Source organism: Mesoplodon densirostris, chromosome 10, assembly GCF_025265405.1.
Source record: "Mesoplodon densirostris isolate mMesDen1 chromosome 10, mMesDen1 primary haplotype, whole genome shotgun sequence".
In the NCBI taxonomy this organism is placed as follows: Eukaryota; Metazoa; Chordata; class Mammalia; order Artiodactyla; family Ziphiidae; genus Mesoplodon; species Mesoplodon densirostris.
Window position 1 is genome coordinate 68,137,242 of NC_082670.1, and position 22,594 is coordinate 68,159,835.

Consider the following 22,594-nt stretch of genomic DNA (forward strand, 5'->3'; position numbering starts at 1 on the left):
GGGGCTCCCACCGACCATATGCCCATCAGTATAGGTTGTGTTGGCACAACCTGCCTGGAGCAGCATTCGAACCCTCAGTGGTTATAAGAAAAGATTATTTTCACCCAAGATGTTAAACAGTAGCCACAGGAGGCCTTGAAAGGTCCACGGAAGGTTTTTCTCTTTCACAGAGCCTGCTTGATGGTCCACTGCCTGTGGGAAGGTTGGACATTCAAGGCCTGGTGCCCAGATGGGTTCCTTAGTGTTGCCCTTCAGTAATTTCTATTACCCCTCCCACTGCCCAACCATCCAAACACACACACAGTCCCAGTGCTCTATGATCTGCTCTATGATCACTTTCTCAACAAATTATGCTCAACAAATTAAACATATTGAACATCCATATGCAGAAACAATGAACCTCAACCCATATATCACACTTTATACCCAAAAAAAGCCCTCAAAATGGATCATAGACCTACATGTACAACTTAAAACTGTTAAGACTTCTAGAAGAAAACACAGGAGAAAATCCTTCTGACCTTAGGTTGGGCAAAGATTTCTTAGATACAACATCAAAAACACTATTTGTGAAAGAAAATATTGATAAAATATCAGACTTCATTTTAAAACTGTGCTTCATTAAAGACATTGTTATGAGGACGTACAGATCTAGGGGAAGATGGCGGAAGAGTAAGACGCAGAGATCACCTTCCTCCCCACAGATACATCAGAAATACACCTACATGTGGAACAATTCCTACAGAACACCTACTGAATGCTGGCAGAAGACCTCAGACCTCCCAAAAGGCAAGAAACTCCCCCCGTACCTGGGTAGGGCAAAAGGAAAAAGAATAAACAGAGACAAAAGAATAGGGACAGGACCTGCACCAGTGGGAGGGAGCCGTGAAGGAGGAAAGGTTTCCACACACTAGAAGCCCCTTCGCGGGCAGAGACTGCGGGTGGCGGAGGCGGGAAGCTTCGGAGCCACGGAGGAGAGCACAGCAACAGGGGTGCGGAGGGCAAAGCGGAGAGATTCCCACACAGAGGATCGGTGCCGACCGGCACTCACCAGCCCGAGAGGCTTCTCTGCTCACCTGCCGGGGCGGGCGGGGCTGGGAGCTGAGGCTTGGGCTTCAGTCAGAGCGCTGGCGGCGTGAACACAGCCTGAAGGGGGTTAGTGCACCACGGCTGGCCGGCAGGGAGTCCGGGGAAAAGTCTGGAGCTGCCGAAGAGGCAAGAGACTTTTCCTTCCCTCTTTGTTTCCTGGTGCGTGAGGAGAGGGGATTCAGAGCGCTGCTTAAAGGAGCTCCAGAGACGGGCGCGAGCCGCGGCTGAAAGCGCGGACCCCAGAGACGGGCGTGGGACGCTGGGGCTGCTGCTGCCGCCACCAAGAAGCCTGTGTGCGAGCGCAGGTCACTCTCCACACCTCCCATCCCGGGAGCCTGTGCTGCCAGCCACTGCCAGGGTCCCGGGATCCAGGGACAACTTCCCCGGGGAGAACGCACGGGCGCGCCTCGTGCTGGCGCAACATCACGCCGGCCTCGGCCGACGCATGTTCGCCCCGCCTCCGTGCCCCTCCCTCCCCCGCGGCCTGAGGGAGCCAGAGCCCCCGAATCAGCGGCTCCTTTAACCCCGTCCTGTCTGAGCGAAGAACAGACGTCCTCCAGCGACCTACACGCAGAGGCGGGGCCAAATCCAAAGCTGAGCCCCGGGAGCTGTGCGAACAAAGAAGAGAAAGGGGAATCTCTCCCAGCAGCCTCAGAAGCAGCAGATTAAAGCTCCACAATCAACTCGATGTACCCTGCATCTGTGGGATAACTGAATAGACAACGAATCATCCCAAATTGAGGAGGTGGACTTTGAGAGCAAGATTTATTATTTTTTTCCCCTTTTCCTCTTTTTTGTGAGTGTGTACGTGTATGCTTCTGTGTGAGATTTTGTCTGTATACCTTTACTTTCACCATTTGTCCTAGGGTTCTATCCGTCTTTTTTTGTTTTTTGGGGTTTTTTTTACTTTAAAAAAACTTTTTTTCTTAATAATTTTTTATTTTAATAACTTTATTTTATTCTACCTTACTTTATTTTCTTTTATCCTCTTTCTTTCTTTCTACTTTTTCTCCCTTTTATTCTGAGCCGTGTGGATGAAAGGCTTGGTGCTGCAGCCAGGAGTCAGTGCTGTGCCTCTGAGGTGGGAGAGCCAACTTCAGGACACTGGTCCAAAAGAGACCTCCGAGCTCCACGTAATATCAAACGGTGAAAATCTCCCAGAGATCTCCATCTCAACACAAACACCCAACTTATCTCAATGACCAGCAAGCTACAGTGCTGGACTCCCTATGCCAAACAACTAGCAAGACAAGAGCACAACCCCACCCATTAGCAGAAAGGCTGCCTAAAATCATAATAAGTCCACAGACACCCCAAAACACACCAGCAGACGCGGACCTGCCCACCAGAAAGACAAGATCCAGCCTCATCCACCAGAACACAGGCACCCTCCACCAGGAAGCCTACACAACCCACTGAACCAACTTTAGCCACTGGGGACAGACACCAAAACAACGGGAACTATGAACCTGCAGCCTCTGCAAAAAGTAGACCCCCAAACACAGTAAGATAAGCAAAATGAGAAGACAGAAAAACACACAGCAGATGAGGGAGCAAGATGAAAACCCACCAGACCTAACAAATGAAGAGGAAATAGGCAGTCTACCTGAAAAAGAATTCAGAATAATGATAGTAAAGATGATCCAAAATCTTGGAAATAGAATAGAGAAAATGCAAGAAACATTTAACAAGGACCTAGAAGAACTAAAGATGAAACAAGCAACGATGAACAACACAGTAAATGAAATTAAAAATACTCTAGAAGGGATCAATAGCAGAATAACTGAGGCAGAAGAACGGATAAGTGACCTGGAAGATAAAATAGTGGAAATAACTACTGCAGAGCAGAATAAAGAAAAAAGGATGAAAAGAACTGAGGACAGTCTCAGAGACCTCTGGGACAACATTAAACTCACCAACATTCGAATTATAGGGGTTCCAGAAGAAGAAGAGAAAAAGAAAAGGACTGAGAAAATATTTGAAGAGATTATAGTTGAAAACTTCCCTAGTATGGGAAAGGAAATAGTTAATCAAGTCCAGGAAGCATAGAGAGTCCCATACAGGATAAATCCAAGGAGAAACACACCAAGACACATATCAATCAAACTGTCAAAAATTAAATACAAAGAAAACATATTAAAAGCAGCAAGGGAAAAACAACAAATAACACACAAGGGAATCCCCATCAGGTTAACAGCTGATCTTTCAGCAGAAACTCTGGAAGCCAGAAGGGACTGGCAGGACATATTTAAAGTGATGAAGGAGAAAAACCTGCAACCAAGATTACTCTACCCAGCAAGGATCTCATTCAGATTTGATGGAGAAATTAAAATGTTTACAGACAAGCAAAAGCTGAGAGAGTTCAGCACCACCAAACCAGCTTTACAACAAATGCTAAAGGAACTTCTCTAGGCAAGAAACACAACAGAAGGAAAAGACCTACAATAACAAACCCAAAACAATTAAGAAAATGGGAATAGGAACATACATATCGATAGTTACCTTAAATGTAAATGGATTAAATGCTCCCACCAAAAGAGACAGACTAGCTGAATGGATACAAAAACAAGACCCATATATATGCTGTCTACAAGAGACCCACTTCAGACCTAGGGACACATACAGACTGAAAGTGAGGGGATGGAAAAAGATATTCCATGCAAATGGAAACCAAAGGAAAGCTGGAGTAGCAATTCTCATATCAGACAAAATAGACTTTAAAATAAAGACTAGGGCTTCCCTGGTGGCGCAGTGGTTGAGAGTCCGCCTGCCGATGCAGGGGACGCGGGTTCGTGCCCCGGCCCGGGAGGATCCCGCATGCCGCGGAGCGGCTGGGCCCGTGAGCCATGGCCGCTGGGCCTGCGCGTCCGGAGCCTGTGCTCCGCAACGGGAGAGGCCACAACAGTGAGAGGCCCACAAAACACACACACACACACACACACACACAAACACCTGAAAATGGAAATTAAAAAAAAAAAAATCACAAGAGAACAAAAGAAGGGGGAAGAAAGACCTACAAAAACAACCCCCCCCAAATTAACAAAAATAAATAAATAAAATAAAATAAAGACTATTAGAAGAGACAAAGAAGGACACTACATAATGATCAAGGGATCGATCCAAGAAGAAGATATAACAATTGTAAATATTTATGCACCCAAAATAGGAGCACCTCAATACATAAGGCAAATACTAACAGCCATAAAAGGGGAAATCAACAGTAACACATTCATAGTAGGGGACTTTAACACCCCACTTTCACCAATGGACAGATCATCCAAAATGAAAATAAATAAGAAAACACAAGCTTTAAATGATACATTAAACAAGATGGACTTAATTGATATCTATAGGACATTCCATCCAAAAACAACAGAATACACATTTTTCTCAAGTGCTCATGGAACATTCTCCAGGATAGATCATATCTTGGGTCACAAATCAAGCCTTGGTAAATTTAAGAAAATTGAAATTGTATCAAGTAACTTTTCCAACCACAATGCTATGAGACTAGATATCAATTACAGGAAAAGTACTGTAAAAAATACAAACACATGGAGGCTAAACAATACACTAGTTAATAACAAAGTGATCACTGAAGAAATCAAAGAGGAAATCAAAAAATACCTAGAAGCAAATGACAATGGAGACACGACGACCCCAAACCTATGGGATGCAGCAAAAGCAGTTCTAAGAGGGAAGTTTACAGCAATACAATCCTACATTAAGAAACAGGAAACATCTTGAATAAACAACCTAACTTTGCACCTAAAGCAATTAGAGAAAGAAGAACAAAAAACCCCCAAATTTAGCAGAAGAAAAGAAATCATAAAGATCAAATCAGAAATAAATGAAAAAGAAATGAATTAAACGATAGCAAAGATCAATAAAACTAAAAGCTGGTTCTTTGAGAAGATAAACAAAATTGATAAACCATTAGCCAGACTCATCAAGAAAAAAAGGGAGAAGACTCAAATCAATAGAATTAGAAACGAAAAAGGAGAAGTAACAACTGACACTGCAGAAATACAAAAGATCATGAGAGATTACTACAAGCAACTCTATGCCAATAAAATGGACAACCTGGAAGAAATGGACAAATTCCTAGAAATGCACAACCTGCCAAGACTGAATCAGGAAGAAATAGAAAATATGAACAGACCAATCACAAGCACTGAAATTGAAACTGTGATAAAAAATCTTCCAACAAACAAAAGCCCAGGACCAGATGGCTTCACAGGCGAATTCTATCAAACATTTAGAGAAGAGCTAACACCTATCCTTCTCAAACTCTTCCAAAATATAACAGAGGGAGGAACACTCCCAAACTCATTCCACGAGGCCACCATCACCTTGATACCCAAACCAGACAAAGATGTCACAAAGAAAGAAATCCAGTATCACTGATGAACATAGATGCAAAAATCCTCAACAAAATACTAGCAAACAGAATCCAACAGCACATTAAAAGGATCATACACCATGATCAAGTGGGGTTTATTCCAGGAATGCAAGGATTCTTCAATATACGCAAATCAATCATTGTGATACACCATATTAACAAACTGAAGGAGAAAAACCATATGATCATCTCAATAGATGCAGAGAAAGCTTCTGACAAAATTCAACACCCATTTATGATAAAAACCCTCCAGAAAGTAGGCACAGAGGGAACTTTCCTGAACATAATAAAGGCCATATATGACAAACCCACAGCCAACATCGTCCTCAATGGTGAAAAACTAAAAGCATTTCCACTAAGATCAGGAAAAGGACAAGGTTGCCCACTCTCACCACTCTTCTTTAACATAGTTTTGGAAGTTTTAGCCACAGCAATCAGAGAAGAAAAGGAAATAAAAGGAATCCAAATTGGAAAAGAAGAAATAAAGCTGTCACTGTTTTCAGATGACATGATACTATACATAGAGAATCCTAAAGATGCTACCAGAAAACTACTAGAGCTAATCAATGAATGTGGTAAAGTAGCAGGATACAAAATTAATGCACAGAAGTCTCTGGCATTCCTATACACTAATGATGAAAAATCTGAAAGTGAAATCAAGAAAACACTCCCATTTACCACTGCAACAAAAAGAATAAAATATCAGGCTTCCCTGGTGGCGCAGTGGTTGAGAGTATGCCTGCCGATGCAGGGGACACGGGTTTGTGCCCCGGTCTGGGAGGATCCCACATGCTGTGGAGCGGCTGGGCCCGTGAGCCGTGGCCACTGGGCCTGCGCATCTGGAGCCTGTGCTCCATGGCGGGAGAGGCCACAGCAGTGAGAGGCCTGCATACTGCAAAAAAAAAAAAAAAAGAATAAAATATCTAGGAATAAACCTACCTAAGGAGACAAAAGTCCTGTATGCAGAAAATTATAAGACATTGCTGAAAGAAATTAAGGATGATAAAAATAGATGGAGAGATATACCATGTTCTTGGATTGGAAGAACCAACATTGTGAAAATGAATCTACTACCCAAAGCAATCTACAGATTCAATGCAATCCCTATCAACCTACCACTGGCATTTTTCACAGAACTAGAGCAAAAAATTTCACAATTTGTATGGAAACACAAAAGACCCCAAATAGCCAAAGCAATCTTGAGAACAAAAAATGGAGCTGGAGGAATCAGGCTCCCTGACTTCAGACTACTACAAAGCTACAGTAATCAAGACAGTATGGTACTGGCACAAAAACAGAAATATAGATCAATGGAACAGGATAGAAAGCACAGAGATAAACCCACACACATATGGTTACCTTATCTTTGATAAAGGAGGCAAGAATGTACAGTGGAGAAAGGACAGCCTCTTCAATAAGTGGTGCTGGGAAAACTGGACAGCTACATGTAAAAGTATGAGATTAGATCACTCCCTAACACCATACACAAAAATAAGCTTAAAATGGATTAAAGACCTAAATGTAAGGCCGGAAACTATCAAACTCTTAGAGGAAAACATAGGCAGAACACTCTATGACATAAATCACAGCAAGATCCTTTTTGACCCACCTCCTAGAAAAATGGAAATAAAAACAAAAATAAACAAATGGGACCTAATGAAACTTCAAAGCTTTTGCACAGCAAAGGAAACCATAAACAAGACCAAAAGACAACCCTCAGAATGGGAGAAAATATTTGCAAATGAAGCAACTGACAAAGGATTAATCTCCAATATTTACAAGCAGCTCATGCAGTTCAATAACAAAAAAACAAACAACCCAATCCAAAAATGGGCAGAAGACCTAAATAGACATTTCTCCAAAGAAGATATACAGACTGCCAACAAACACATGAAAGAATGCTCAACATCATTAATCATCAGAGAAATGCAAATCAAAACTACAATGAGATATCATCTCACACCAGTCAGAATGGCCATCATCAAAAAATCTAGAAACAATAAATGCTGGAGAGGGTGTGGAGAAAAGGGAACACTCTTGCACTATTGGTGGGAATGTGAATTGGTACAGCCACTATGGAGAACAGTATGGAGGTTCCTTAAAAAACTACAAATAGAACTACCATATGACTCAGCAATCCCACTACTGGGCATATACCCTGAGAAAACCATAATTCAAAAAGAGTCATGTACCAAAATGTTCATTGTAGCTCTATTTACAATAGCCAGGGGATGGAAACAACCTAAGTGTCCATCATCAGATGAATGGATAAAGAAGATGTGGCACATATATACAATGGAATATTACTCAGCCATAAAAAGAAATGAAATTGAGCTATTTGTAATGAGGTGGATGGACCTAGAGTCTGTCATACAGAGTGAAGTCAGAAAGAGAAAGACAAATACCATATGCTAACACATATATATGGAATTTAAGAAAAAAAAATGTCATGAAGAACCTAGGGGTAAGACAGGAATAAAGACACAGACCTACTAGAGAATGGACTTGAGGATATGGGGAAGGGGAAGGGTAACCTGTGACAAAGTGAGAGAGTGGCATTGACATATATACACTACCAAACGTAAAATAGCTAGCTAGTGGGAAGCAGCCACATAGCACTGGGAGATCAGCTCAGTGCTTTGTGACCACCTAGAGTGGTGGGATAGGGAGGGTGGGAGGGAGGGAGATGCAAGAGGGAAGAGATATGGGGACATATGTATATGTATAACTGATTCACTTTGTTATAAAGCAGAAACTAACACACCATTGTAAAGCAATTATACTCCAATAAAGATGAAAAAAATTAAAAAAATAAATGCAGGAAAAAAAAATAAAAGAGGACAGACAAGCTACAAACCAGAAGAAAGTATTTGCAAAACACATTTGAAAAAGATATCCATGTATCTTTATATCTAGAATATATAAAAACTCAAAAATGGAAAAGAACTCATTCAAAAATGTACAAAAATATGAACAGACATTTCACTGAAGAAAATATATGAATGGTAAAATAGCACATGAAAAGATGATCAGCACTGGTGTTCATTAGGAGACTGCATATTCAACCCACTATGAGATGACACTACACACCTCTTAGAATGGCTAAAATAGGGAATGCTGACAATACCAAATGCTGATGAGGATTTGGAGGAACTCTCATACATTACTAGTGGGAATGTAAGATGGTTCAGCCACTCTGGAAAGCAGTATGACAGTTTGTTATAAAGTTAAGCATACATTTACTGTATGACCAGCAATCCCACTCCTGGGTATTTACTCTAGAGAAATGAAAACTTATGTTCACACGAAAACCTATACCTGAACATTTACAGTGTCTGTATTCACAGTTGCCATAAACTAGAAACCACCTCATTGTCCTTCAGTGCGTGAATGGATAAACAAACTCTGGTACATCCATACAGTGGAATGTTACTCAGCCAATAAAAAGAAACAAACTACTGATTTATGCAGCCACATGGGAGAATCTCAAAAGCATTATGCTAAGTGAAAGATGCCAGATTCAAAAGGCAACGTACTGTGTGATTCCATTTATATGACATTCTGGAAAAGGCAGAACTATAGGAAAAAAGATCTGTGGCTGCTGGGGGCTGGGAGTAAGGAGGGGCTGACTACAAGGGGACATGATTGTGGGGATAACAACTGCCTGCATTTGTCAAAATTCGTATTACTGTATGCCAATAAACATGAATTTTTCTGCATGCAAATATACCTCAATAAAATAATTTTGTTTTGTCATCAGTTTGAGAACAAGTCCGTTAACCAACCCTCTTCCAACTGGACTGTCCCCCATGCTCCTTTTATGTAAAAATTGTGACCCTGGCTCTGTAATGAGGAGACCCTGGCATCAGGGAGAAGCTAACAGAGGTCTGAAAAAGGGTGCATCTGCTCCCATGCATCTCAATGGGGCAATAGTGTGGGAGACTAAATACAGCCACACACTCTTTGCAGCTGCTCCTGGGAAGAGGTGGAGTCCATTTCCACCCATGGATCTGGCCTGGCTCTGGGACTTGCTTTGTCCAGTAGAATGTGGGGAAGAGGGCACCATGGTGGCTCCAGAGCTCAGACCTCAAGATACCTCACAGCTCCACCTTCATCCTCTTGGAGCATGGCCCTGAGACCACCACGTATATAAGCTGGTCTAGGCTACCTGGGGATGAAGGGCCACATGGAGGAGAGCCGAGGGGCCCAGCCAACTCAGCACCAACTGCCAACATGTGAGGGCACTTCCGGCCCAGCCCACCCACCAGCAAATGTAGCTGCATGAGCCAGGCCTGATGAAACCAGTAGAGAAGTGCCCAGCCACTCACAGAGGTGTGAGAAATAAACTGTTTTAGCCATGACTTTTTTACCTCTTAATACTTCAGTATGTCTTTCCTAAAAACAAAGACATTCTCTTATATAATCCCAGGGCACTGAGCAAAAAAATCAGGAAATTAACACTGATACAGAATTATTTTAGCTGTAGACCTTACTGGAATTTTATCAATTATTCCACTAACGTCCTTTTCCTGGTCTCAGATACAGCTCACGATCGCACAAGGCATCTGCCACGTCTAGTTAGCTTCCTTTAATATAGGACAGTGCCTCAGTCTTCGTCTTTAATGACCTTGAAACACTGGAGACACTAGCCAGTTATTCTGTGGAATGCCCCTCATTTTCAGTTTTGGCAGGAACACTAAAGTGACCTGGTTCTTTGTCCAGAGGGACATAATGTAGATTTGCCCCATGCTTGGAAATGTTAACTTACTCACTAGGTTAAGTTGGGGTCCACCAGGTTTCTCTACTGAAAGTTACTATTTCCCCTTTGAAATTACTACGTATCTTGTAGGGAGATATTTTGAGACCAGGTAACTATCCTATTTCTCAGCAGACCTTTGCCCACTACTTTTAGCATCCATGGGTAGAATCCTGCCTGAAACAATTATTTACTATGTTGGTTGCCAAATGGTGGTTTTCTTATTCTATCATTCCTTCTAAGTCCTTCAGTTTTAGAGTGGTCTGTCATGCAGAAACAGGTAACAGAGGCACCTACCCAGCCCTGTGTGGATGGCCTGTTACCGAGTCCAAGCTTGTACAGGTCGCCACACACAGACCAATAAAATCGAGATGAATTGCTAGGGCAAGGAATAGCGACTTTATTCAGAAAGTCAGCAGACCGAGAAGATGGTGGACTTGTGTCCCAAAGAACCATTTTGGCTGACTGAGAATTCAGACTTCTGTTATACTAAAAGGGGAGGGAGTAAAGCCAAGTATTCCCTGGTTCCGGTCAGCCTCGGGAGGGAATGTGTTAATTTCTTCCTGCCTGCAGTCATTCACAGGTGGGTGGGCCTGGTCAGGATGTTTCCTGTGAGCTAAACAAAGGTATTTTAGCTTTACATTCCTTACCCAAGAGGCAGGGTTCCCAGAGATGGGCCATTATGTGTAACTTAAGCTTATAGGCAACATCCCTTTAGTGATTAACTTGTAGTAGAATACAAAGGTTCTTCCGTATTACAATTCCCCACTGTCAATGTCCATTCCACAGTTTTGTGGAGAAAGTGATGAAGACTGCTCTGGCTATTTCCTGCTAAATGGGGCAACGAATATTCCTTAGAATCTTAGAATCTTTCCTTTTTTATCTACAAGTATTTGAACATGATGAAACCCCTTAGCACTTTGTTGTCTAATTTGTAATTGAACTTGAGTTTTGGTTCCAGTTCCCAATACATATACTAAATTCCTGTGCTATTTATTTGGACAAAATTAAATAGGTTGATGCTTCTCTAGCTACAGTGAAATTACTATTTACTTCAGTTGCATAGGCAGACCTGTTGGAGGCAAACCTCATGAACAGAGGTTAGTATAGTGCCCAAAGTTTTAACATAGTTGGCAACTGCTAGGTCTTTTAGAGCATTTATAGATTCTCTCACCTGAGCAGACACCTGAAATGGCCTACCACACAACATTTCAAAGGGACTTATTTTAAGCCTGCTTCTGGGAGCCACTGATTCACAGCAGGGCAACTGGTAAGGCCTTATCCCAAGTCAAATTAGTATTCACTTTCTCAGTTTTTCCTGTTGATTGTGGTCTCCAGGATGAATGTAGTTCCAATGCCTTAATCCAAATCAGGGGATAATTTCCTCAAGGAGGGCTTTAACCAATTAAAGAGTACTGATTTTAAAAACTAAGAACCTTACACTGCCACACACAAAAACAAATGGTTCACAAAACATTCTCCTTTCCTTCTGAAGGTTTTATGATGCATTGTTTTCATTAACCAGTCTTTTACTATTAAACTTAAATGGTCAATTGAGACAAGCAGTTCTGAGACCATCCTTCCACCACTGATTAAGACTGGGGTGGCAGGTATTGGGGAATAATATTCACTTAGCCTTCTGAGCTTTCTGGGCAGACTTGGTGACCTTGCCAGTTCCAGCTGACTTTTTGTCCACTGCTCTGATGACACCCAAAGCAACTGTCTCTCATGTCACAAACAGCAAAATGGCCCAGAGGAGGAGAGTCAGAGAAGCTCTCAACACACATAGGCTTTCCAGGAACCATATCAATGATGGCAGCATCCCCAGATTAAGAAGGGGCCCATCTTCTAGCTTGTCCCCCAGAACGATCAATCTTCTTCAGTCCAGCAAACCTGCAAGCAATGTGAGCTCTGTGACAATTCCGTACAGGTGCACATGCAGTACTGATTTGGCCTTGATGGTTCAAGATAATCCCCTTGAGCTGTGAAGCCAGCTGCTTCCATTGGTGGGTCATTTTTGCTGTCATCAGCCACATTGCCACAATAAACACCTTTGACAGACATGTTCTTGACACACTGAGGCCCATCATGTCCCCAGGAAGGGCTTTACTCAAAGCTTCCTTTGTGCATTTCAACTGACTTGACTTCCTGCAGCTCAAGGCATTTGAGTCCAGTCCTCGGTGGTGCAGGTTCCTGTGTTGGGTCCCCATCTGGGGAGGCCCAATAGCCACCTTTGGGTTATTTTTAGCACAAATCATGCAATTCTGAGTGACTTGCTGGATGGTCTTTTGTAGGTTAGGCCCCATTGTATGCTTTTTTTTTTTTTTTTTTTTTTTTTTTTAATGGCTGTGCTGAGTGGCTTGCAGGATCTTAGTTCCTTGACCAGGGACTGAACTCATGCCCTTGGCAATAAAAGCACCAAGTCCTAACCACTGGACCGCCTGGGAACTCCCCTGACTTTTGAATCCATTGTAAGATGGCATCTCTCCCTCATGGACACTATTATGAATGTGCCGCAGCACAGTGTCCAAGATGCCTCAGGGATCAAAACAATTCCTTGTACACTACATTTCCAACCAGGTGAGATGTGGTCCAAGTGAAACCCCACTCTTTGACCCTCACCTTGTCCTTTTCTGAATATACTGACTGGTATTTTGACAAGTCTATCAATGGAAGAAGCGATTCTCCTGCCTCAGAGATTGTCCCAGTGTCCCCCCACCCCTTTCTTTTGTCTCTCAAAATAGTTATTTCAAGTAGAAACTGGGAAGACAACAACATGTAAAATAGTTAAGTAAAAAACCTTGACAAATACACTCATTTGGTCATCAAAATATAAAAAGCTGAAAATAATATTACATTAGGTACTTTGATTGAAAACAGTGTTACTCTAGTCAAGTAATAAGCCCAAAGTGGTCCCCAACTAAGAGTTAAAGCTCGTCTCTCTATTCATACACACAGCCCTTAGACAAGCATCATATGTGTTTTTATCCAGAATGGATCCCCCCCCACAAATCCTTATCTTTTTGTTTTTGTTACTTATATGGAAATTATTCAGTGTGTTTGTGTGTTTTTTATAAATAAGTTTTTATTTTTCAGAATGTTACTAAGCAATTAACCTCGGACAATATCTGAATCATTTTTACAAAAGTGGAAACAGCCAAATAAAGGGTCTCAGGTTAAGTGAGAGGCATGGGTGGGTTATTAATCGTTATGGAATAATTTGTTGTTTGATCAGCACAGTGACATTGCTGAACGTACTTTGAAAGTTGGCCCCGCCTGATAGTAACCCATGTGGATGCAAACCTCTTGGTCCTAGAATCCTTTCTCAAAGGTATAAATGAGGCACAAAGAATCACTAGGAGAAGGAGTAGTAAAAGCTGAGTCCTTGCCACGAGTGAGGTGCTGGCCAGAGAAAGTCAAGTCCTTGTACACCCAGTTGAAATGCAAAGGGTCCTGGCGCGTCTGTCCCCAGGGGTTGTCCCATAGGGCACATGTGAATTGGTCTGGTGCTGGAGAGACAGACTTATTTGTATGGGGAGTACCCAGCACCCCCCGGAGAGTCGGGGGGGTGGAGCGAACCCTTACCACTGAGGCCACTGCAGCCTCCGGGTTGCCATCCTGGGTTTGTCAGCCGGTCTCTGCCCTTTCCTCCTGGGCCATCGTGCGCCTCCTGACACTGAAGGTGGGAGGGCTGGACTCCTTCCTCCTGCTCATCTGAATTGGACTCACTGTTATAGAAGTGAATGGTGGCTTGCACGGGGAAACTGGCCAGCACCTTCTCCCCGGAAATCTGCAGATACTCTTGATTCTTAGAAATGGGTAAAGTCTTACAGGATGCTGAAACCCAAAGGCCCCCTTCGATCCAAAGGTTTGTGGGCCATACCCAGCCTCAAGCTGGCTTCCAGTTCTGGTGGGGTCAGCAACCTGGCAGGTCAGGATCCAAGGGCTCCATGGTGTTTGGCTCTCGGGCATGGCAGTGGTGGTCGGGGGGGACCGTCCCCAGGGCAGTGACAGATGCATCCCTGCGCCTCCCGGGCTCCGGCCGCTGCCTCGGGTCTCATGGTGCCCTCGGAGCCCACGCCCCTCCAGCGTCGCCCGTGACCGGCTGTGCCTTTAACCACTCGGGCAAGGGCGCTCACCTCCCAGCATCCCTCTTTAATGGGATTCGTGTTGATCGTGTGTTTTTGGCCCTCCCTGGGGTGCCATTAGCACACACTTCTGGTCTTACCTTTTCATTGACCTGGGGAGGGTGGGGAGCATGGGGGAAGAGCTGTCTCCCTTGCTGGGGTTTTCATGAGCACCATCTATAGGCTTAAAGCCTGTTCTGGTGGGACTCTGACGTCAAGCTGTTCTGGTGAAAAACTTCAGGGTGAGGTCTATCAGAAAGTTAATCAGCTCATTCCTCACTGTCAATTTCACCCGGGGTTCCTGTAGGGAATTAGGCACCTCAAGTCCAGGGGAGCCCCTGGCCTCTTCATTCACCAGTGTTCCTCTCTTTCTATCGTATGAGAGGCTCTCGTCTCTGATTTTCTCCTTATGTTTTAGCCTAGGGCTACCTATTTTCCAATGTTCCTCCTCCTTACAGCAGGTGCACTGTTCCCACCCCAACGGTGACTTATCTCTCTCCCAACTACTCACCTTCCGGGAATTCAATGCCACTGCCAAAACAGTGGCGTTTCATTTCGCATCTTCTTTCTTCTGTTGTTGTTCCCTGTTGAACACTTTATTTTTTTCTTAATTAATTAATTTTATTTATTTTTGGCTGTGTTGGGTCTTTGTTGCTGTGTGCAGGCTTTCTCTAGTTGCGGTGAGCGGGGGCTACTCTTCATTGCAGTGCATGGACTTCTCATTGCGGTGGCTTGTCTTGTTGTGGAGCACGGGCTCTAGGCATGCAGGCTTCAGTAGTCATGGCTCCCAGGCTCAGTAGTTGTGGCTAGCAGGCTGTAGCGCGCAGGCTCAGTAATTGTGGCGCACGGGCTTAGCTGCTCCACGGCACGTGGGATCTTCCAGGACCAGGGCTCGAACCGTGTCCCCTGCATTGGCAGGCAGAGTCTTAACCACTGCGCCACCAGGGAAGCCCTGTTGAACACTTTAAAAAGCAACATCTGCCAATTGAGAAGGGTTCAATTCAAATGAACCTTCTTATTTTTTCAACTTTCTCCTGATATAAGGCACTTTGCCCCCCCTAAAAAAGGTCAAATTTATGATTCTAATATTTTCAGGGGCCACACAATCTGCATTAGTATAATGTCTGTAGGCCTGATAAATCTCCAAGAATTCAGAGGGGTCTTCATTTGTTTTTTTGCTGAATTTTGTTCAACCTCTTTTTGCTTTGGCTCCCCTTTTCAAAGCCCTGCCAAGATGCACTGATAAGTAATGCTCTAATAAGGGCAATCCTCCCTCATTGGGTTCAGCTGTTGGTACTGTCAAGTGGGTTCAGGTGTAGGAGAGCTCCCTATAAAGGAGGGTTGCAATCTTTTCAAATAAACAAGGCTGAGAAACCCAGCTGGCTGGCTGTTGGCATTTAGGCCCCCTATGAGATAAGGGGGTAAGGGAGCCCCGGGAGCAGTTCTTCACCTCAACTGGGTGCCCTGTCGGGTCTTAGATGGCAATATATACCAGGCCCCTGTGCCCCAGGGACTAACACAGGATTTTCTAGTTGATCCCTAGAAGGAGGGGCAGTCCCGAGCTCAGCTGGAGGAGTTAAGGTCTGAAGCAACCTATCCTCACTCTCATTCCTTTCTTTCTCTTGTCTTCCCTGATGTAATAGCACAAATACTTGCACGTAAAGAATGTCATCATCCTTCCCCACTTCTTCACAGAAAAGCCACCATAAAACCATAAATAGCAATTGATCATCTCTAACCATTAAAAGGATGCCTTTTTGCCTTGGCATCAACCAACCGGGCTGAATTCTGGGCTGGGGCTTTTGGTGATTTTAGGAACCAAGTGCAACCTTTCTCTTCTCCCTGGGAATGTCCTACAGACAGGCCTTCTTTTTTTTTTTTCCCCCTTTTCTATTCCTTTCCTCCATCTGACATCACTAAGAGTTTTAAATATCACAAAACTGATTTGGCTGTAAATGGAGAAAGAGTACCAAACAAAATGAAACAAAAAACCCAAAGAAAAAACAGAAAATCTAAATAAACCCTCCAGTTTGGTCTTGAGGTTTTACATATACCAACGACGTAGGAGACCACAAACGACGTAATTAACACAGCAAGCGTAGCAGTATACGGTGCACAGGGTCCCAAAATAACTCTGTCTAAACCCCTTGTGGAGTTTCTAACAGGTACTGTGGCCACACAATGTTACAATAAAATATCATCTTCTACTCGTGGGTCATGGCTGTAATCAGATCACTTATCCAAAACACACCTCAGAGGACTTTCTTTAGGGATAGTTGAAACATTCTCCATTTTTAAAGACAGACATTCAAGACAAACAAAACACAAATGGCACATACCAACGCTAGCATCCAAAGAAGCAAACGAACCGGGTAAAAGTCCAACAACTCTTTCCTCTCTCCAACAGTGTACCCCACTCAAATACAAACTGGCTTATTTTGGAGAAAAAGCCCCAAATGGAGAGGAAATAAAGTTTCCGGCTGTACACACCGGAGTGACTTACCTACTGCATGGAACCCATCGGCTCCCAAATATCAATTCCTTGTTCCAATTGCCTAGCACTGGGGCAGCCGGTGCCGCTTTGGGGAATTCTGAAGGGCAGGTTCTCTGGACAAGTGGTCCCGGCAGCTGCTAGGGCCTTACTGGCAAATTCCCCAACCCCAACTCTGTTACCGAGTCCCAGCTTGTACTGCACGACAGGCCAATAAATCTAGAGATGAGTTGCTGGGGGAAGGAATAGCGACTTTACTCGGAAAGCCAGAGAACTGAGAAGACGATGGATTCGCCTCCCAGAGAACCATCGTGCCTAAGTTAGCATTCAGGGTCTTTTACACTAAAGGGGAGGAGTAAAGCCAAGCATTTCCTGGTTCCCATCAGCCTCCAGAGGCGGCGGGGGGCGGGGGATGCAGCCATTCACAGGTGAGCCTCGTCAGGATGTTTGCTGTGAGCTAAACAAAGGTATTTTAGCTTAATGCTCCTTACCTGGGAGCCAGGGTTCCCAGAGATGGGCCATTATGTATAATTTAAGCTTATAGGCAACATCCCTTTACTGATTAACTTGTGATAGAATATAAAGGTTCTTCCTTATTACAGGCCCAGCCTAACCCCAACCTAACCCTCATCACATCTCTGCTTCAGTCCCCTGTGTCCACCCTACATGTGCCTGGCACATGTTAGGAGCCCAAGAGTGTGGCTGTCACCAGGACTGAATTTGGAAATCCCAGGATGAGCAGCAGATATGGGACTCCCGGGGACATTTTCTGGCGGCTGGGACCCAGCCTCTTGAGCTTACTTTGCAAATTGTGTTTGATACTTTACAGCCTCTGAAACTCAGGTTTCTGTTCCATCCAGGAGCACAGTAGAAACACTAAGGGCCAGAGACTGAGCACAACACACACATGCACACAGTACACAAGGGAGCAGCCGTCGTGCTGCCCACCCATCCATCTGTGGCCTGGCCTGGTGTGGCTCAGTCCCAGGCTGGGGGCTGCCCCGAAGGGCTGTGGCTCCAGGCATGCCGGGGCTGGCTCACACCAGCTCTCAAGAGCTGCACATCTCCTCCCAACCCCACATTCCCAGACATTCCACTGGTTAGTCTGAACTTGGCCACAGTGGGAGTATTTACACCATGGTCATCAGCAAATGTTATAAATTAGGTCCTGCTCCTCCCTCCAAAAGCCAGGTGTTCTACATTATTGGCACCCCACCGCCTGGCTCCCAGCAGCTGGTGGTCTGGGGTGGGGGATTCCTCTAAAGTGTGGTCCATGGGCCAGCAGCAGCCATCAGCATCACTTAGGAGCTTGTCAGAAATGCAGAATCCTGCCCTCCCCCACAGCTCTCCAAATCAGAATCTCTAGGGGCGGGGCCAGCAGTCTGTAGTTTATCAAGAAGCTTCGGTGGGCAAAGTCTGAGATGCAATGACCTAAGCACCAGGGAGGAGAAGAAGGGGCTCTGAGGGAAAGTGTCACTGTCCCACTGCCTAGTCAGGTGTCTTCTGACTGCCCCTCTTTATGGGTTAAGTGTCATATAGAGAAAATTTAGGGGAAAAAAATCCACATTTCCGTGAGCCACATCAATGTTCTCATTCTTCCATGATTCTTCCATGATTTGAGCACATTTATATAAAAGTCAACGGCAGGTGCACCCATTTTCCACATGTTGGTATACAACACATTTGCATCCCAATTTCTTCCTGAACAACCACGGCCTTAGACTTTGACTTGGTCTCCAAGGCCTGCTGACTATCAAGCGCAGATTTTGTGCAGTTCCTTCAGCTGCCTTTCCTTTGTTCTAGCATTGGGTGCTGGCACCTGGAATGTAATCTTCAGAATTAACATTCCTTGTGCCGCCTGGCCCGCAGAGCAGGAAGGAAGCCTCATGGGAAGGAGCACAGACCCCTAATCCTTTTTATTCTGGGAAGTATTTTGGCGCAGCCTGGCTCTGCGGTTTATAAACAAGCTCTTTGCTGGCTGGTGGGGGGTGGGGTGGTGGAAACCAGGGCTCTGTGTAGAGGGGAGTTAGACCCCCGCTCTGGAGCCTTTCATGATGCGGTTGGTTACCTGTCAGGTACAGAACGGGAGTGTAAACAGAAATCACTTACTGTAGGTGACACCGTTGGGCAGTGAAAGGCTTGGGAAAACGATCAGCACCCCTGCCTCACGAACTCTGTGGCTTTTCATAACAGACCTGGCTTCTTCATGCAACAAATATTCATTGGGTGCCTCCTCTGACCCCACCACTTCACAGAGATGGGGCTAGTGGGCGACAGAAACTCTAGAACAAAGTGCAGGCCTTCTGCCCAGGTGCTGGAAGTGCCCCAGGCTAACAGTGGCATCCCAGGTGGAGGAATAGCTTGGGCAAAGTGTGGAGATAGAGAGTGGGCATTCACTAATGGACAGTTGTTCAGAATAGTTGGCAGGGAGGGGGGCTGCTGGAAGATGGGTGACAAGAAATGAGGTGGAAATAGGGGCAGGTGTTAGGTGGTCAAGTCTTTGTTCTGTAGACACTTATGACTGAGAGGACGCCACCCACCTAACCGACATCTGTCCATCTTGGACCCATCCATCCATCAATCCATCCTCCACCCACCCACCAATCCATCCTCTCCCCAGTGTCCATTTGCTGGTCAACCATCATCCATCCATCTACCTTTCCACCCATCAGCTTAAGTATACTCTGTACCAGGCACAAGATTTCTTCTTTCTTTTCCTGGGTCTTGAAGGTCTTGCTGTTTCCCTAGCAATTTATATATACAGTTGACCCTTGAACAACACTGGGTTTGAACTGCATGGGTCCACTTATACGCAGACTTTTTTCAGTAGTAAGTACTACAATACTATATAATCCCCAGTGGGCTGAACCGCAGATATGGAGGAACTGTGGATACGGAGGGCCAACTGTTAGTCATATGCGGATTTTCAGGGATTTTCAACAGCGTGCAGGATGGACGCCCTTCACCTCCATGTTGTTCGAGCGTCAATTATATTCCACCTCAGAACTACCCCACCTTACCAGTGTCCACCTGCAGACTACTCAGGTAATGCTGTTGTTAGAAACAAGGAATTAAACAGTCACATGACAGCAAGGCTCATCTGGCCTCATGTTTGGGAAACGCGTAGTAGGGTAAAGGTATCGTGGGTAGGTGTGCTGAATGCCAAATGATGTGGAAATCTCATCCTGACAAATAATTCTTACGAAAGTCAGTTATGAAGCTGTTGGAGCATATGGGCATACACGCGCTTCACATACTTATGAGATATATATATATATATATATATATATATATATATATATGCCTTTCAAATTAAAAAAAGGAGTCAGAGGATTAAGAATGCATTATTTTTTAAAAAAGAAACTGTACATTAATCTTCTGTCAAGTTTTTTTTTTTTGAGCTGGGAGGGGTGGGTGAGAGTGAGGGAGTAGTGTTTTATGTTGGTCTTCCTGAATAGGTTAAACCTAGTAAATACTTTGGTCTAACATCTTTCATTGTCCTCTATGGTGAAAAAAACCACTCATGCTGAGTACAGAAGACACCACAACACACACACACACACACACACACACACACACGGCCAAAGATAACTATTGTTTTATTCTCTTTGGTATGTTTTTGTTCATTCTCTTTTCTCTGCATACTTTAAAACATAATTGAGATCATCCATTTTATACAGCTTTGAATCTGACTTCCCTCCCTCCATTTAATGTATGACATGAAAAAATACTTAAATACATTTTTTGAAAAACCATCTTAATGGCTTCCAAGAGCACCACCACGTGCATGTTCCATAATTTATGGAACCAATCCCCTTTAGTTGAGGGCTTAGGAGGTTTCCCATGCCTGGCTCTTATTAAAAGATGGAGGTTATCCTTCTACTGTCTACCTTCTGTCAGAACTATTTCCTTTGTGTAGAATGCTAGAAATGGAATAACTCAGAAAAAAAAAATTTTAATGCTGAGACTTCAATCTCTATTGCCACCTTGCCTTCCAAAAAGGCACTTTACCCTCACTGAGGTTCTCTGGCATGTCACAGAAGGCGTCTCCAGCTCCCTGGAAGGTATGCGAATGCTGTGTGGGTGCGTTGCTGTCTAGTGAGTGCACTGTGATGCTTCAGAGGAAAAATTTGTAAAAAACCAAAACAAACGAACAACATTGCAGTAGAGTGATTAGCCTTCCTGCCTACTGTGGCCCCAAACCCAAACCAATCTTGTGATAAAAAATTTAAAGAAACGGCTCAAAATCCTTTTATCCTGAGTTTCAAATCATGCTGCCAGGAATGTTTCTGATCTGAAAGTTGTATAACGAGTTTCTGCTGAACAAGAAAATTTCCTGCTGTCAGACCCCTGCCACCTCTTCTCCCGAGGGAGGAAAATAGTGTAACCCCCACCCCGTGCCTCCTACTGCTCGCAGAGCCGCAGCCTGACCAACAAGGGTAACAAGGGCGTGCTGGGGGGCTTGGCCGCCCCGGGGATGGGGTCGGGGCTGCAGAGGGCTCGAGAAGGCGCTCTGGATAAGAGCTCCAGCTGTGGACTGAGATATCCTAGGTCCGATTCCCGCCTCTGTGACTCTGGGCAAATCACTTCGTTCTCTGAGCCTCAGTTTACTGGCACGCAATATGGGGCCAACCCCATCGCGCACCCCCAGGCCTTTCAAATTAAAAAAAGGAGTCAGAGGATTAAGAATGCATTATCGCACAGAAGACGACCCCGCGAGGTCTTGAGGGGACTGCGCAGCCCGGGCGCCGGCACTCACCTCCGCCGTACATCTGGCACAGGTAGGGGAAGCGCCACACGTTGCCCAGGCCCACGGCGTACGAGATGCAGGCGAACACGAACTGTAGCGGGGTGGCCCACAGCGGCCGCGCTTCGTCCATGGCCCCGGAGCTTGGGGTGCGGCGCTCTGGGTGCGCGGCCGCCAGGAGCGCCGTCCCGCTCGGCTCGGCCTGGGGATGGCCCCGCGCCTCTGCCGCGGCCGCTCGCCCGCTTTTTAATTGCTAATCTCATTAACGACGCTCGCGTCGGAGGGGCGAGGCTGGTAAATGGATGACGGCGAGCCCCCCCCCCACCGCCGCTGGGCCGCCGCGGCCGGGAAGGCACCCGAGATTGCGCCGTACAGGATGGCGCCCGGGCCCCTCCAGCTCGACGTGGGGTCTGGTGCGTCGGCTGTGGAGCTCCTGGGAGTGGTCAGGTTCCCTCGAGCACCTACCCAGCATTTACAGAGTGCCTACTGTGTGTCAGGCTTTGTCTGGGGACAGGGCTGTGAACAACACAAACATCTCCAGCCCTCCCGGAGCTGACATTCTGGTAAAGGGAATTGCTTAAATGAACTGGATGAAATAGCCCATTTTCAACTATTTTTGACCTACAGAAAGGATAATTCCATAGGGTTTACCCTAGTCCATATTTAAGACAGAAAGAGGCAAGGAAGGCAACTAAGGCAAAGGGGTTAGCAGTTCTGGGGGCGGGGGGGTAGGCTGGGGTAGTCAAGGAGGGCTTCCCAGAGGAGGGGACTTACATTTGCCCAGAGACCAGAAGGAAGCGAGGGACTCCCCCCACCTCTCCAGCGGAAGAGGAGTGATCCAGGCAGCCATCTCCTTCCAACCACAGACAGGTTGTGTGTGCCTACTGTGTGCAGGGCCGGGAGTCTGGCTCTGTAGTGCAGGATAGGGCCAGGAATCAGGTTTCGAACAACCACTGTGGGAGATTCTACTCCTGGGGCCAGA

At 45.2% G+C, this 22,594-nt stretch overlaps 1 protein-coding gene and 1 pseudogene across 4 annotated transcripts in view; both read right to left on the reverse strand.

The window, feature by feature from the left end:
- The window catches only part of SLC6A20 (solute carrier family 6 member 20), a 50,540-nt gene extending 28,785 nt beyond the window's left edge, over positions 1–21,755 (reverse strand). For 3 of the 4 annotated variants that reach the window (XM_060110855.1, XM_060110854.1, XM_060110853.1), the window contains exon 1: positions 21,625–21,745. In XM_060110855.1, coding sequence (XP_059966838.1) covers positions 21,625–21,745 — 121 coding nt within the window. Of the gene's footprint in view, positions 1–21,624 lie in introns of all 4 variants that reach the window. The other variant, XM_060110852.1, reaches the window with a different exon arrangement.
- Positions 13,771–14,308, reverse strand: LOC132497255 (protein ripply3-like; annotated as a pseudogene).
- Positions 21,756–22,594: the final 839 nt, after the last annotated feature.